Below are 14543 nucleotides of genomic sequence, written 5' to 3'. Positions count from 1 at the left end.
AGGGGGAGAAGGAGAGGGAGGGGGAGAGGGAGAAGGAGGGGGAGAGGGAGAAGAGAGGGAGAAGAGAAGGAGAAGAGAAGGAGAAGAGAGTGAGAGGAGAAGAGGGAGAGGAGAGGGAGGGGGAGAAGGAGAGGGAGAAGGAGGGGGAGAGGGAGAAGAGAGGGAGAAGAGAAGGAGAAGAGAAGGAGAAGAGAGTGAGAGGAGGAGAGGGAGAGGAGAGGGAGGGGGAGAAGGAGAGGGAGGGGGAGAGGGAGAAGGAGGGGGAGAGGGAGAAGAGAGGGAGAAGAGAGGGAGAAGAGAGGGAGAAGAGAGGGAGAAGAGAGGGAGAAGAGAGGGAGAAGAGAGGGAGAAGGAGGGGGAGAAGAGAAGGAGAAAGAGAAGGAAAGGATGAGAGGGAGAGGAGCGGAGAGAAAGATTGAGACAATTGAGATCATGGTCGAAAGACAAATACAACACACACATGTTGAATTCATAAGAAACAAATACAAGCACATGTTCAATGACAGAAGCCCCACGTGTCCACTACCCACCCAACCCACCTCACCTCACAGACGTGTTTAGTGAAATGTCCACAGAGATTTTAAGGGTTGTTTTTAACCAAGCCGGCCTCGATCCACCTAACGTGAGTCCAACACCATTTAGCAGTAATGCATTGAACATACAACAGCCTCTTGGCTTCCTCAGGTTAATTCAACAATATTCATTTATTTTCTTACTGAAACACGGATTATTCCTTATCTATAAAGAAGAAGGTTTGTCCCCGTGTGTTTCAGTAACAGGGGTGACCAGGGTCTGGATGGACCAGTAACAGGGGTGACCAGGGTCTGGATGGCTCCTAGGAAGGTTAAGTGGTTTGTCAGTGTGTTTCAGTAACAGGGGTGACCAGGGTCTGGATGGACCATTAACAGGGGTGACCAGGGTCTGGATGGACCAGTAACAGGGGTGACCAGGGTCTGGATGGACCATTAACAGGGGTGACCAGGGTCTGGATGGACCAGTAACAGGGGTGACCAGGGTCTGGATGGACCAGTAACAGGGGTGACCAGGGTCTGGATGGACCAGTAACAGGGGTGACCAGGGTCTGGATGGCTCCTAGGAAGGTTAAGTGGTTTGTCAGTGTGTTTCAGTAACAGGGGTGACCAGGGTCTGGATGGACCATTAACAGGGGTGACCAGGGTCTGGATGGACCAGTAACAGGGGTGACCAGGGTCTGGATGGACCAGTAACAGGGGTGACCAGGGTCTGGATGGCTCCTAGGAAGGTTAAGTGGTTTGTCTGCGTGTGTTTCAGTAACAGGGGTGACCAGGGTCTGGATGGACCAGTAACAGGGGTGACCAGGGTCTGGATGGACCAGTAACAGGGGTGACCAGGGTCTGGATGGCTCCTAGGAAGGTTAAGTGGTTTGTCCGCGTGTGTTTCAGTAACAGGGGTGACCAGGGTCTGGATGGACCAGTAACAGGGGTGACCAGGGTCTGGATGGACCAGTAACAGGGGTGACCAGGGTCTGGATGGACCATTAACAGGGGTGACCAGGGTCTGGATGGACCAGTAACAGGGGTGACCAGGGTCTGGATGGCTCCTAGGAAGGTTAAGTGGTTTGTCCTTGTGTGTTTCAGTAACAGGGGTGACCAGGGTCTGGATGGACCAGTAACAGGGGTGACCAGGGTCTGGATGGCTCCAAGGAAGGTTAAGTGGTTTGTCTGCGTGTGTTTCAGTAACAGGGGTGACCAGGGTCTGGATGGCTCCTAGGAAGGTTAAGTGGTTTGTCTGCGTGTGTTTCAGTAACAGGGGTGACCAGGGTCTGGATGGACCAGTAACAGGGGTGACCAGGGTCTGAATGGCTCCTAGGAAGGTTAAGTGGTTTGTCTGCGTGTGTTTCAGTAACAGGGGTGACCAGGGTCTGGATGGCTCCTAGGAAGGTTAAGTGGTTTGTCCGTGTGTTACAGTAACAGGGGTGACCAGGGTCTGGATGGACCAGTAACAGGGGTGACCAGGGTCTGAATGGCTCCTAGGAAGGTTAAGTGGTTTGTCCGTGTGTGTTTCAGTAACAGGGGTGACCAGGGTCTGGATGGCCCCTAGGAAGGTTAAGTGGTTTGTCCGTGTGTTTCAGTAACAGGGGTGACTAGGGTCTGGATGGCTCCTAGGAAGGTTAAGTGGTTTGTCCGCGTGTGTTACAGTAAAAGGGGTGACCAGGGTCTGGATGGCTCCGAGGAAGCCCTGGTCAATCTTCACAGCCATCTGCTGGACCCTCGACAGCATCTATTCTAATACTCTGCAACTCCAACATAAAGTAGACATGTTTAAACTCCTTTATTTCGTCTTTCTTCTACCACCAGGGGGCAGTATGTCCATGTTTAAACTACAGTCCATTCTTCTTGCAACAGGGGGCAGTATTCCCATGTTTACACTACAGTCCATTCTTCTACCAACAGGGGGCAGTATTCCCATGTTTACACTACAGTCCATTCTTCTACCAACAGGGGGCAGTATTCCCATGTTTACACTACAGTCCACTTTAATCATGTGTACCGGCCCCCTTTAATCATGTGTACCGGCCCCCTTTAATCATGTGTACCGGCCCCCTTTAATCATGTGTACCGGCCCCCTTTAATCATGTGTACCGGCCCCCTTTAATCATGTGTACCGGCCCCCTTTAATCATGAGTACCAGCCCCCTTTTATCATTAGTACCGGCCCCCTTTTATCATGAGTACCAGCCCCCTTTTCTGTCCACATCAACCATCACCTCATTGTCCCCGTCCGTGTCCCTGTAACTGTCCGTGTCCCTGTCCCCGGCCGTGTCCCCGTCCCTGTCCCCGGCCGTGTCCCCGTCCCTGTCCCCGGCCGTGTCCCCGTCCCTGTCCCCGGCCGTGTCCCCGTCCCCGTCCGTGTCCCCGTCCCCGTCCCCGGCCGTGTCCCCGGCCGTGTCCCTGTCCCTGGCCGTGTCCCTGTCCCTGTCCCTGTCTCTGGCCGTGTCCCTGTCCCTGGCCGTGTCCCTGTCCCCGGCCGTGTCCCTGGCCGTGTCCCTGTCCCTTGCCGTGTCCCTGTCCCTAGCCGTGTCCCTGTCCCCGTCCGTGTCCCTGGCCGTGTCCCTGTCCCTAGCCGTGTCCCTGTCCCCGGCCGTGTCCCTGTCCCCGGCCGTGTCCCTGTCCCCGGCCGTGTCCCTGTCCCCGGCCGTGTCCCTGTCCCCGGCCGTGTCCCTGTCCCCGGCCGTGTCCCTGTCCCCGGCCGTGTCCCTGTCCCCGGCCGTGTCCCTGTCCCCGGCCGTGTCCCTGTCCCCGGCCGTGTCCCTGTCCCCGGCCGTGTCCCTGTCCCCGGCCGTGTCCCTGTCCCCGGCCGTGTCCCTGTCCCCGGCCGTGTCCCTGTCCCCGGCCGTGTCCCTGTCCCCGGCCGTGTCCCTGGCCGTGTCCCTGTCCCTGGCCGTGTCCCTGTCCCTGGCCGTGTCCCTGGCCGTGTCCCTGTCCCTGGCCGTGTCCCTGTCTCTGGCCGTGTCCCTGTCCCCGGCCGTGTTCCTGTCCCCAGCCGTGTCCCTGTCCCCGGCCGTGTCCCTGTCCCCGGCCGTGTCCCTGGCCGTGTCCCTGTCCCTAGCCGTGTCCCTGTCCCCGTCCCTGTCCCTAGCCGTGTCCCTGTCCCTAGCCGTGTCCCTGTCCGTGTCCCTAGCCGTGTCCCTGTCCCTGGCCGTGTCCCTGTCCCTAGCCGTGTCCCTGTCCCCGGCCGTGTCCCTGTCCCCGGCCGTGTCCCTGTCCGTGTCCCTAGCCGTGTCCCTGTCCCTAGCCGTGTCCCTGTCCCCGTCCCTGTCCGTGTCCCTAGCCGTGTCCCTGTCCCTAGCCGTGTCCCTGGCCGTGTCCCTGTCCCTGTCTCTGTCCCTGTCCGTGTCCCTGGCCGTGTCCCTGTCCCTGTCTCTGTCTCTGTCCGTGTCCCTAGCCGTGTCTGTGTCTAGGTCAGTTACCTTCTGTTTGTCCACATGCGAATCGGCAGCTGGAGTGAACAGGGCCAAGATGGCTCCCAGGAATCCCTGGTCAATCTTCACAGCCATCTCCTGGACCAGAACCATGAAGTACCTTTAACACAGATCACAACTACTGGGTCAGAGAGACTGGTGAAGGACTCACCCTGAACTAAAACACAGATCACAGTATAACTACTGGGTCAGAGAGACTGGAGATGGGGACTCACCCTGAACTAAAACACAGATCACAGTATAACTACTGGGTCAGAGAGACTGGTGAAGGACTCACCCTGAACTAAAACACAGACCACAGTATAACTACTGGGTCAGAGAGACTGGTGAAGGACTCACCCTGAACTAAAACACAGATCACAGTATAACTACTGGGTCAGAGAGACTGGAGATGGGGACTCACCCTGAACTAAAACACAGACCACAGTATAACTACTGGGTCAGAGAGACTGGTGGAGGACTCACCCTGAACTAAAACACAGACCACAGTATAACTACTGGGTCAGAGAGACTGGTGATGGGGACACACCCTGAACTAAAACACAGATCACAGTATAACTACTGGGTCAGAGAGACTGGTGAAGGACTCACCCTGAACTAAAACACAGACCACAGTATAACTACTGGGTCAGAGAGACTGGTGAAGGACTCACCCTGAACTAAAACACAGACCACAGTATAACTACTGGGTCAGAGACACTGGTGAAGGACTCACCCTGAACTAAAACACAGACCACAGTATAACTACTGGGTCAGAGAGACTGGTGATGGGGACTCACCCTGAACTAAAACACAGACCACAGTATAACTACTGGGTCAGAGAGACTGGTGATGGGGACTCAGCCTGAACTAAAACACAGACCACAGTATAACTACTGGGTCAGAGAGACTGGTGATGGGGACACACCCTGAACTAAAACACAGACCACAGTATAACTACTGGGTCAGAGAGACTGGTGAAGGACTCACCCTGAACTAAAACACAGACCACAGTATAACTACTGGGTCAGAGAGACTGGTGGAGGACTCACCCTGAACTAAAACACAGACCACAGTATAACTACTGGGTCAGAGAGACTGGTGATGGGGACTCACCCTGAACTAAAACACAGACCACAGTATAACTACTGGGTCAGAGAGACTGGTGATGGACTCACCCTGAACTAAAACACAGATCACAGTATAACTACTGGGTCAGAGAGACTGGTGAAGGACTCACCCTGAACTAAAACACAGATCACAGTATAACTACTGGGTCAGAGAGACTGGTGATGGGGACTCACCCTGAACTAAAACACAGATCACAGTATAACTACTGGGTCAGAGAGACTGGTGGAGGACTCACCCTGAACTAAAACACAGATCACAGTATAACTACTGGGTCAGAGAGACTGGTGAAGGACTCACCCTGAACTAAAACACAGATCACAGTATAACTACTGGGTCAGAGAGACTGGTGATGGGGACTCAGCCTGAACTAAAACACAGACCACAGTATAACTACTGGGTCAGAGAGACTGGTGGAGGGGACTCACCCTGAACTAAAACACAGATCACAGTATAACTACTGGGTCAGAGAGACTGGTGATGGGGACTCACCCTGAACTAAAACACAGACCACAGTATAACTACTGGGTCAGAGACACTGGTGAAGGACTCACCCTGAACTAAAACACAGATCACAGTATAACTACTGGGTCAGAGACACTGGTGAAGGACTCACCCTGAACTAAAACACAGATCACAGTATAACTACTGGGTCAGAGAGACTGGTGAAGGACTCACCCTGAACTAAAACACAGACCACAGTATAACTACTGGGTCAGAGAGACTGGTGATGGACTCACCCTGAACTAAAACACAGACCACAGTATAACTACTGGGTCAGAGAGACTGGTGAAGGACTCACCCTGAACTAAAACACAGACCACAGTATAACTACTGGGTCAGAGAGACTGGTGATGGGGACTCACCCTGAACTAAAACACAGACCACAGTATAACTACTGGGTCAGAGAGACTGGTGAAGGACTCACCCTGAACTAAAACACAGATCACAGTATAACTACTGGGTCAGAGAGACTGGTGAAGGACTCACCCTGAACTAAAACACAGATCACAGTATAACTACTGGGTCAGAGAGACTGGTGGAGGACTCACCCTGAACTAAAACACAGACCACAGTATAACTACTGGGTCAGAGAGACTGGTGAAGGACTCACACTGAACTAAAACACAGATCACAGTATAACTACTGGGTCAGAGAGACTGGAGATGGGGACTCACCCTGAACTAAAACACAGACCACAGTATAACTACTGGGTCAGAGAGACTGGTGATGGGGACTCACACTGAACTAAAACACAGATCACAGTATAACTACTGGGTCAGAGAGACTGGTGGAGGACTCACCCTGAACTAAAACACAGACCACAGTATAACTACTGGGTCAGAGAGACTGGTGATGGGGACACACCCTGAACTAAAACACAGACCACAGTATAACTACTGGGTCAGAGAGACTGGTGGAGGACTCACCCTGAACTAAAACACAGATCACAGTATAACTACTGGGTCAGAGAGACTGGTGAAGGACTCACCCTGAACTAAAACATCACACTAAAACTAAATATCTAATCAAGGACTACGTCTCTTTACCTATGAAAAAGTAGTGTGTACCCTAAACAGAAGTGTGTACCCTAAACAGCAGTGTGTACCCTAAACAGCAGTGTGTACCCTAAACAGCAGTGTGTACCCTAAACAGAAGTGTGTACCCTAAACAGAAGTGTGTACCCTAAACAGAAGTGTGTACCCTAAACAGAAGTGTGTACCCTAAACAGAAGTGTGTACCCTAAACAGAAGTGTGTACACTAAACAGAAGTGTGTACCCTAAACAGAAGTGTGTACACTAAACAGAAGTGTGTACACTAAACAGAAGTGTGTACACTAACAGAAGTGTGTACCCTAAACAGAAGTGTGTACCCTAAACAGAAGTGTGTACACTAAACAGAAGTGTGTACACTAAACAGAAGTGTGTACACTAAACAGAAGTGTGTACACTAAACAGAAGTGTGTACCCTAAACAGAAGTGTGTACCCTAAACAGAAGTGTGTACCCTAAACAGAAGTGTGTACCCTAAACAGAAGTGTGTACCCTAAACAGAAGTGTGTACCCTAAACAGAAGTGTGTACACTAAACAGAAGTGTGTACCCTAAACAGAAGTGTGTACACTAAACAGAAGTGTGTACACTAAACAGAAGTGTGTACACTAACAGAAGTGTGTACCCTAAACAGAAGTGTGTACCCTAAACAGAAGTGTGTACACTAAACAGAAGTGTGTACACTAAACAGAAGTGTGTACACTAAACAGAAGTGTGTACCCTAAACAGAAGTGTGTACCCTAAACAGAAGTGTGTACCCTAAACAGAAGTGTGTACCCTAAACAGAAGTGTGTACCCTAAACAGAAGTGTGTACCCTAAACAGAAGTGTGTACACTAAACAGAAGTGTGTACCCTAAACAGAAGTGTGTACCCTAAACAGAAGTGTGTACACTAAACAGAAGTGTGTACACTAAACAGAAGTGTGTACCCTAAACAGAAGTCTGTACACTAAACAGAAGTGTGTACACTAAACAGAAGTGTGTACACTAAACAGAAGTGTGTACACTAAACAGAAGTGTGTACCCTAAACAGAAGTGTGTACACTAACAGTGCAGGGGGGGTATAAGTAGAAGACTCACTTGAACTGCGTGACCTGACTGTGTTGGTTAAACCTGGTGATGATGCTGACGTCCATAAAAGGCTTTGGTTCTGAGGAAGAAAGACAGAGAGGACCAATTAGAGAACAGCATTCGAGAACACACCCACAGCCATGTTCCGGGGAGGCGGAGGTTACCTGAGTCCAGAGCGATGGACTTTGGAGGAGGAACAGGGTGGAACACGATGGGGAATAAAGCTCCAGTCAGCTGGTTGTCTACCTGAAACACACCGTCAAGGGTTTAATATCACCACAGAGATACATCGTAAAGACAAGGGTTTAATATCACCACAGATACACCATAAAGACAAGGGTTTAATATCACCACAGATACACCATAAAGACAAGGGTTTAATATCACCACAGAGATACATCGTAAAGACACTGGTTTAATATCACCACAGATACACCATAAAGACAAGGGTTTAATATCACCACAGAGATACACCATAAAGACAATGGTTTAATATCACCACAGAGATACACCATAAAGACAAGGGTTTAATATCACCACAGATACACCGTAAAGACAAGGGTTTAATATCACCACAGATACACCGTAAAGACAAGGGTTTAATATCACCACAGATACACCGTAAAGACAAGGGTTTAATATCACCACAGATACACCGTAAAGACAAGGGTTTAATATCACCACAGATACACCGTAAAGACAAGAGTTTAATGTCACCACAGATACACCGTCAAGGGTTTAATATCACCACAGAGATACATCGTAAAGACAAGGGTTTAATATCACCACAGATACACCATAAAGACGAGGGTTTAATATCACCACAGATACACCATAAAGACGAGGGTTTAATATCACCACAGATACACCGTCAAGACAAGGGTTTAATATCACCACAGATACACCGTCAAGACAAGGGTTTAATATCACCACAGATACACCATAAAGGGTTTAATATCACCACAGATACACCATGAAGACAAGGGTTTAATGTCACCACAGATACACCGTAAAGACAAGGGTTTAATATCACCACAGATACACCGTAAAGACAAGGGTTTAATATCACCACAGATACACCGTAAAGACAAGGGTTTAATATCACCACAGATACACCGTAAAGACAAGGGTTTAATATCACCACAGATACACCATAAAGACAAGGGTTTAATATCACCACAGATACACCATAAAGACGAGGGTTTAATAACACCACAGATACACCATAAAGACAAGGGTTTAATATCACCACAGAGATACACCATAAAGACAAGGGTTTAATATCAACACAGATACACCATAAAGACAAGGGTTTAATATCAACACAGATCCACCGTAAAGACAAGGGTTTAATAACACCACAGATACACCATAAAGACAAGGGTTTAATATCACCACACAGATACACCATAAAGACAAGGGTTTAATATCAACACAGATCCACCGTAAAGACAAGGGTTTAATATCACCACAGATCCACCGTAAAGACAAGGGTTTAATATCACCACACGTAAAGACAAGGGTTTAATATCACCACAGATACACCATAAAGATAAGGGTTTAATATCACCACAGATACAATGTAAAGACAAGGGTTTAATATCACCACAGATACACCATAAAGACCAGGGTTTAATATCACCACAGATACACAGTAAAGACCAGGGTTTAATATCACCACAGATACACCGTCAAGACAAGGGTTTAATATCACCACAGATACACCGTAAAGTAAAGGGTTTAATATCACCACAGATACACCATAAAGGGTTTAATATCACCACAGAGATACACCGTCAAGACAAGGGTTTAATATCACCACAGATACACCATAAAGACAAGGGTTTAATATCACCACAGATACACCGTAAAGAAAAGGGTTTAATATCACCACATATACACCATAAAGGGTTTAATATCACCACAGAGATGCACACTATTCCAAAATGTAGGTTTAGAGGTTAGGTGTAGGTTTAGGGGTTAGGTGTAGGTTTAGGGGTTAGTGTGTAGCATATGTAGGGGTTAGGGTGTAGGGGTTAGGATGTAGTATATGTAGGGGTTAGGGTGTAGGGGTTAGGGTGGAGTATATGTAGGGATTAGGGTATAAGTTTAGGGGTTAGTGTTAGGGTGTAGGTTTAGGGGTTAGTGTTAGGGTGTAGTATATGTAGGGGTTAGGGTGTAGGTTTAGGGGTTAGTGTGTAAGTTTATGGGTTAGTGTGTAAGTTTAGGGGTTAGTGTGTAAGTTTAGGGGTTAGTGTGTAGGTTTAGGGGTTAGTGTGTAGTATATGTAGGGGTTAGTGTGTAGTATATGTAGGGGTTAGGGTGTAGGGGTTAGACTTAGGGTTAGTATATGTAGTTACCTGTAGGTTTAGGGGTTAGTGTGTAGAGTTTAGGGGTTAGTGTGTAAGTTTAGGGGTTAGTGTGTAAGTTTAGGGGTTAGTGTGTAGGTTTAGGGGTTAGTGTGTAGGTTTAGGGGTTAGTGTGTAGGTTTAGGGGTTAGTGTGTAGTATATGTAGGGGTTAGTGTGTAGTATATGTAGGGGTTAGTGTGTAGTATATGTAGGGGTTAGGGTGTAGGGGTTAGGGTGGGGTATATGTAGGGGTTAGTGTGTAGGTTAAGGGGTTAGTGTGTAGTATATGTAGGTGTTAGGGTGTAAGTTTAGGGGTTAGTGTTAGGGTGTACGTTTAGGGGTTAGGGAGTAGTATATGTAGGGGTTAGGGTGTAGGGGTTAGGGTGTAGTATATGTAGGGGTTAGGGTGTAGTATATTTAGGGGTTAGTGTGTGGGTTTAGGGGTTAGTGTGTAGTATATGTAGGGGTTAGGGTGTAGGGGTTAGGGTGTAGTATATGTAGGGGTTAGGGTGTAGTATATTTAGGGGTTAGGGTGTAGTATATGTAGGGGTTAGTGTGTAGGGGTTAGTGTGTAGGGGTTAGGGTTTAGTATATGTTCGGGTTAGGGTTTAGTATATGTTGGGGTTAGGGTGTAGTATATGTTGGGGTTAGGGTGTAGTATATGTAGGGTGTAGTATGTGTAGGGGTTAGGGTGTAGGGGTTAGTATGTGTGGGTTTATGTAGGGTGTAGTATGTGTAGGGGGGTTAGGGTGTTATGTGTGGGGTTAGGGTGTAGTATATGTTAGGGGTTAGGGTGTTAGGGGTTAGGGTGTAGTATGTGCAGGGGTTAGGGTGTAGTATATGTTGGGGTTAGGTGTAGTATATGATGTAGGGTGTAGGTGTTAGGGGTTAGGGTGTAGGGGTTAGGGTGTAGTATATGTTGGGGTTAGGGTGTAGGGGTTAGGGTGTGTATATGTAGGGGTTAGGGTAGTTAGGGTGTAGGTTTAGGGTGTAGTATATGTAGGGGTTAGGGTGTAGGTTTAGGGGATGTGTGTAAGTTTATGGGTTAGGTGTAAGTTTAGGGGTTAGGTGTAGTAGGGGTTAGTTTAGGGGTTAGGGTGTAGTTTAGGGTTTAGGGTGTGGTTTAGGGTTTAGTGTGTAGGTTTAGGGGTTAGTGTGTAGTATATGTGGGGTTAGTGTGTAGTATATGTAGGGGTTAGGGTGTAGGGGTTAGGGTGTAGTATATGTAGGGGTTAGGGTGGGGTATATGTAGGGGTTAGTGTGTAGGTTAAGGGGTTAGTGTGTAGTATATGTAGGTGTTAGGGTGTAGGTTTAGGGGTTAGTGTTAGGGTGTTTTAGGGAGTAGTATATGTTGGGGTTAGGGTGTAGGTTTAGGGGTTAGTGTGTAGGTTTAGGGGTTAGGGTTAGTCTGTGGGTTTAGGGGTTAGTGTGTGGGTTTAGGGGTTAGTGTGTAGTATATGTAGGGGTTAGGGTGTAGTATATGTAGGGGTTAGGGTGTAGTATATTTAGGGGTTAGGGTGTAGTATATGTGGGGTTAGGGTGTATATGTAGGGGTTAGTGTGTAGGGGTTAGGGTGTAGGGGTTAGGGTGGGGGTTAGGGTGTAGTATAGTTGGGGTTAGGGTGTAGTATATGTTGGGGTTAGGGTGTAGTATATGTTGGGGTTAGGGTGTAGTATATGTTGGGGTTAGGGTGTAGTATATGTTGGGGTTAGGGTGTAGTATATGTTGGGGTTAGGGTGTAGTATATGTTGGGGTTAGGGTGTAGTATATGTTGGGGTTAGGGTGTAGGGGTTAGGGTTTAGTATATGTAGGGTGTAGTATGTGTAGGGGTTAGGGTGTAGTATGTGTAGGGGTTAGGGTGTAGTATATGTAAGGGTTAGGGTGTAGGGGTTAGGGTGTAGTATGTGCAGGGGTTAGGGTGTAGTATATGTTGGGGTTAGGGTGTAGGGGTTAGGGTGTAGTATATGTTGGGGTGTAGTATATGTTGGGGTTAGGGTGTAGGGGTTAGGGTGTAGTATGTGTAGGGTGTAGTATATGTAGGGGTTAGGGTGTAGTAGGGGTTAGGGTGTAGTAGAGTTTAGGGTGTAGTAGCGGTTAGGGTGTAGGTTTAGGGTTTAGGGTGTTGGTTTAGGGTTTAGTGTGTAGGTTTAGGGGTTAGTGTGTAGTATATGTAGGGGTTAGTGTGTAGTATATGTAGGGGTTAGGGTGTAGGGGTTAGGGTGTAGTATATGTAGGGGTTAGGGTGGGGTATATGTAGGGGTTAGTGTGTAGGTTAAGGGGTTAGTGTGTAGTATATGTAGGTGTTAGGGTGTAGGTTTAGGGGTTAGTGTCAGGGTGTACGTTTAGGGGTTAGGGAGTAGTATATGTAGGGGTTAGGGTGTAGGTTTAGAGGTTAGTGTGTAGGTTTAGGGGTTAGGGTTAGTCTGTGGGTTTAGGGGTTAGTGTGTGGGTTTAGGGGTTAGTGTGTAGTATATGTAGGGGTTAGGGTGTAGTATATGTAGGGGTTAGGGTGTAGTATATTTAGGGGTTAGGGTGTAGTATATGTAGGGGTTAGGGTGTAGTATATGTAGGGGTTAGTGTGTAGTATATGTAGGGGTTAGTGTGTAGGGGTTAGGGTGTAGGGGTTAGGGTGTAGTATATGTTGGGGTTAGGGTGTAGTATATGTTGGGGTTAGGGTGTAGTATATGTTGGGGTTAGGGTGTAGTATATGTTGGGGTTAGGGTGTAGTATATGTTGGGGTTAGGGTGTAGTATATGTTGGGGTTAGGGTGTAGTATATGTTGGGGTTAGGGTGTAGTATATGTTGGGGTTAGGGTGTAGGGGTTAGGGTTTAGTATATGTAGGGTGTAGTATGTGTAGGGGTTAGGGTGTAGTATGTGTAGGGGTTAGGGTGTAGTATATGTAAGGGGTTAGGGTGTAGTATATGTTGGGGTTAGGGTGTAGGGATTAGGGTGTAGTATATGTTGGGGTGTAGTATATGTTGGGGTTAGGGTGTAGGGGTTAGGGTGTAGTATGTGTAGGGTGTAGTATATGTAGGGGTTAGGGTGTAGTAGGGGTTAGGGTGTAGTAGAGTTTAGGGTGTAGTAGGGGTTAGGGTGTAGTAGGGGTTAGGGTGTAGTAGGGGTTAGGGTGTAGGGGTTAGGGTTTAGTATATGTTGGGGTTAGGGTGTAGTATATGTAGGGTGTAGTATGTGTAGGGGTTAGGGTGTAGGGGTTAGGGTGTAGTATATGTTGGGGTTAGGGTGTAGTATGTGTAGGGTGTAGTATATGTAGGGTGTAGTATGTGTAGGGGTTAGGGTGTAGGGGTTAGGGTGTAGTATATGTTGGGGTTAGGGTGTAGTATGTGTAGGGTGTAGTATAAAGTATGTGGTATATGTAGTGGTTAGGGTGTAGGGGTTAGGGTTTAGTATATGTTGGGGTTAGGGTGTAGTATATGTAGTGGTTAGGGTGTAGGGGTTAGGGTTTAGTATATGTTGGGGTTAGGGTGTTGGGGTTAGGGTGTAGTATATGTAGGGTGTAGTATGTGTAGGGGTTAGGGTGTAGGGGTTAGGGTGTAGGGGTTAGGGTGTGGTATATGTTGGGGTTAGGGTGTAGTATATGTAGGGTGTAGTATGTGTAGGGGTTAGGGTGTAGTATGTGTAGGGTGTAGTATGTGTAGGGTGTAGGGGTTAGGGTGTAGTATGTGTAGGGTGTAGGGGTTAGGGGTTAGGGTGTAGGGGTTAGGGTGTAGTATATGTTGGGGTTAGGGTGTAGGGGTTAGGGTGTAGGGGTTAGGGTGTAGGGGTTAGGGGTAGGGTTAGGGGTGTAGGGGTTAGGGGTGTAAAAGGGGTGTAGGGGTTAGGGGTGTAGGGGTTAGGGGTGTAGGGGTTAGGGGTGTATAACAAGGGTGTAGGGGGTAGGGTGTAGGGGTTAGGGTGTAGGGGTTAGGGTGTAGGGGTTAGGGTGTAGTATATGTTGGGGTTAGGGTGTAGGGGTTAGGGTGTAGGGGTTAGGGTGTAGGGGTTAGGGTGTAGGGTTAGGGTGTAGGGGTTAGGGTGTAGGGGTGTAGGGGTTAGGGTGTAGGGGTGTAGGGGTTAGGGTGTAGGGGTTAGGGTGTACATACCTCTAAGGGTTAGGGTGTAGGGGTGTAGGGGTTAGGGTGTAGGGGTTAGGGTGTGGGGTAGGGTGTAGGGGTAGGGTGTAGGGGTTAGGGTGTAGGGGTTAGGGTGTAGGGGTTAGGGTGTAGGGGTTAGGGTGTAGGGGTGTAGGGGTTAGGGTGTAGGGTGTAGGGGTTAGGGTGTAGGGGTTAGGGGGTAGGGGTTAGGGGGTAGGGGTTAGGGTGTAGGGGTTAGGGTGTAGGGGTTAGGGTGTAGGGGTTAGGGGGTAGGGTGTAGGGTGTAGGGGGTAGGGTGTAGGGGGTAGGGTGTAGGGGTTAGGGTGTAGGGGTTAGGGTGTAGGGGTTAGGGGGGTAGGGTGTCTAGGGTGTAGGGGTAGGGTGTAGGGGGTAGGGTGTCTAGGGGTAGGG

The 14543-nt window shown here is 48.6% G+C and overlaps 1 protein-coding gene across 1 annotated transcript in view; it reads right to left on the bottom strand.

Annotated features, from left to right (window-relative positions):
- The window catches only part of LOC135537569 (intermembrane lipid transfer protein VPS13C-like), a 94017-nt gene that overhangs the window by 34022 nt on the left and 45452 nt on the right, over positions 1–14543 (bottom strand). The window contains 3 exon segments of the mRNA XM_064963700.1: positions 3949–4060; positions 7700–7769; positions 7855–7936. Coding sequence (XP_064819772.1) covers positions 3949–4060; positions 7700–7769; positions 7855–7936 — 264 coding nt within the window.

This window comes from Oncorhynchus masou, unplaced genomic scaffold, assembly GCF_036934945.1.
Source record: "Oncorhynchus masou masou isolate Uvic2021 unplaced genomic scaffold, UVic_Omas_1.1 unplaced_scaffold_817, whole genome shotgun sequence".
NCBI classification, from domain to species: domain Eukaryota; kingdom Metazoa; phylum Chordata; class Actinopteri; order Salmoniformes; family Salmonidae; genus Oncorhynchus; species Oncorhynchus masou.
This window is presented reverse-complemented; position numbering and strand designations above follow the sequence as displayed.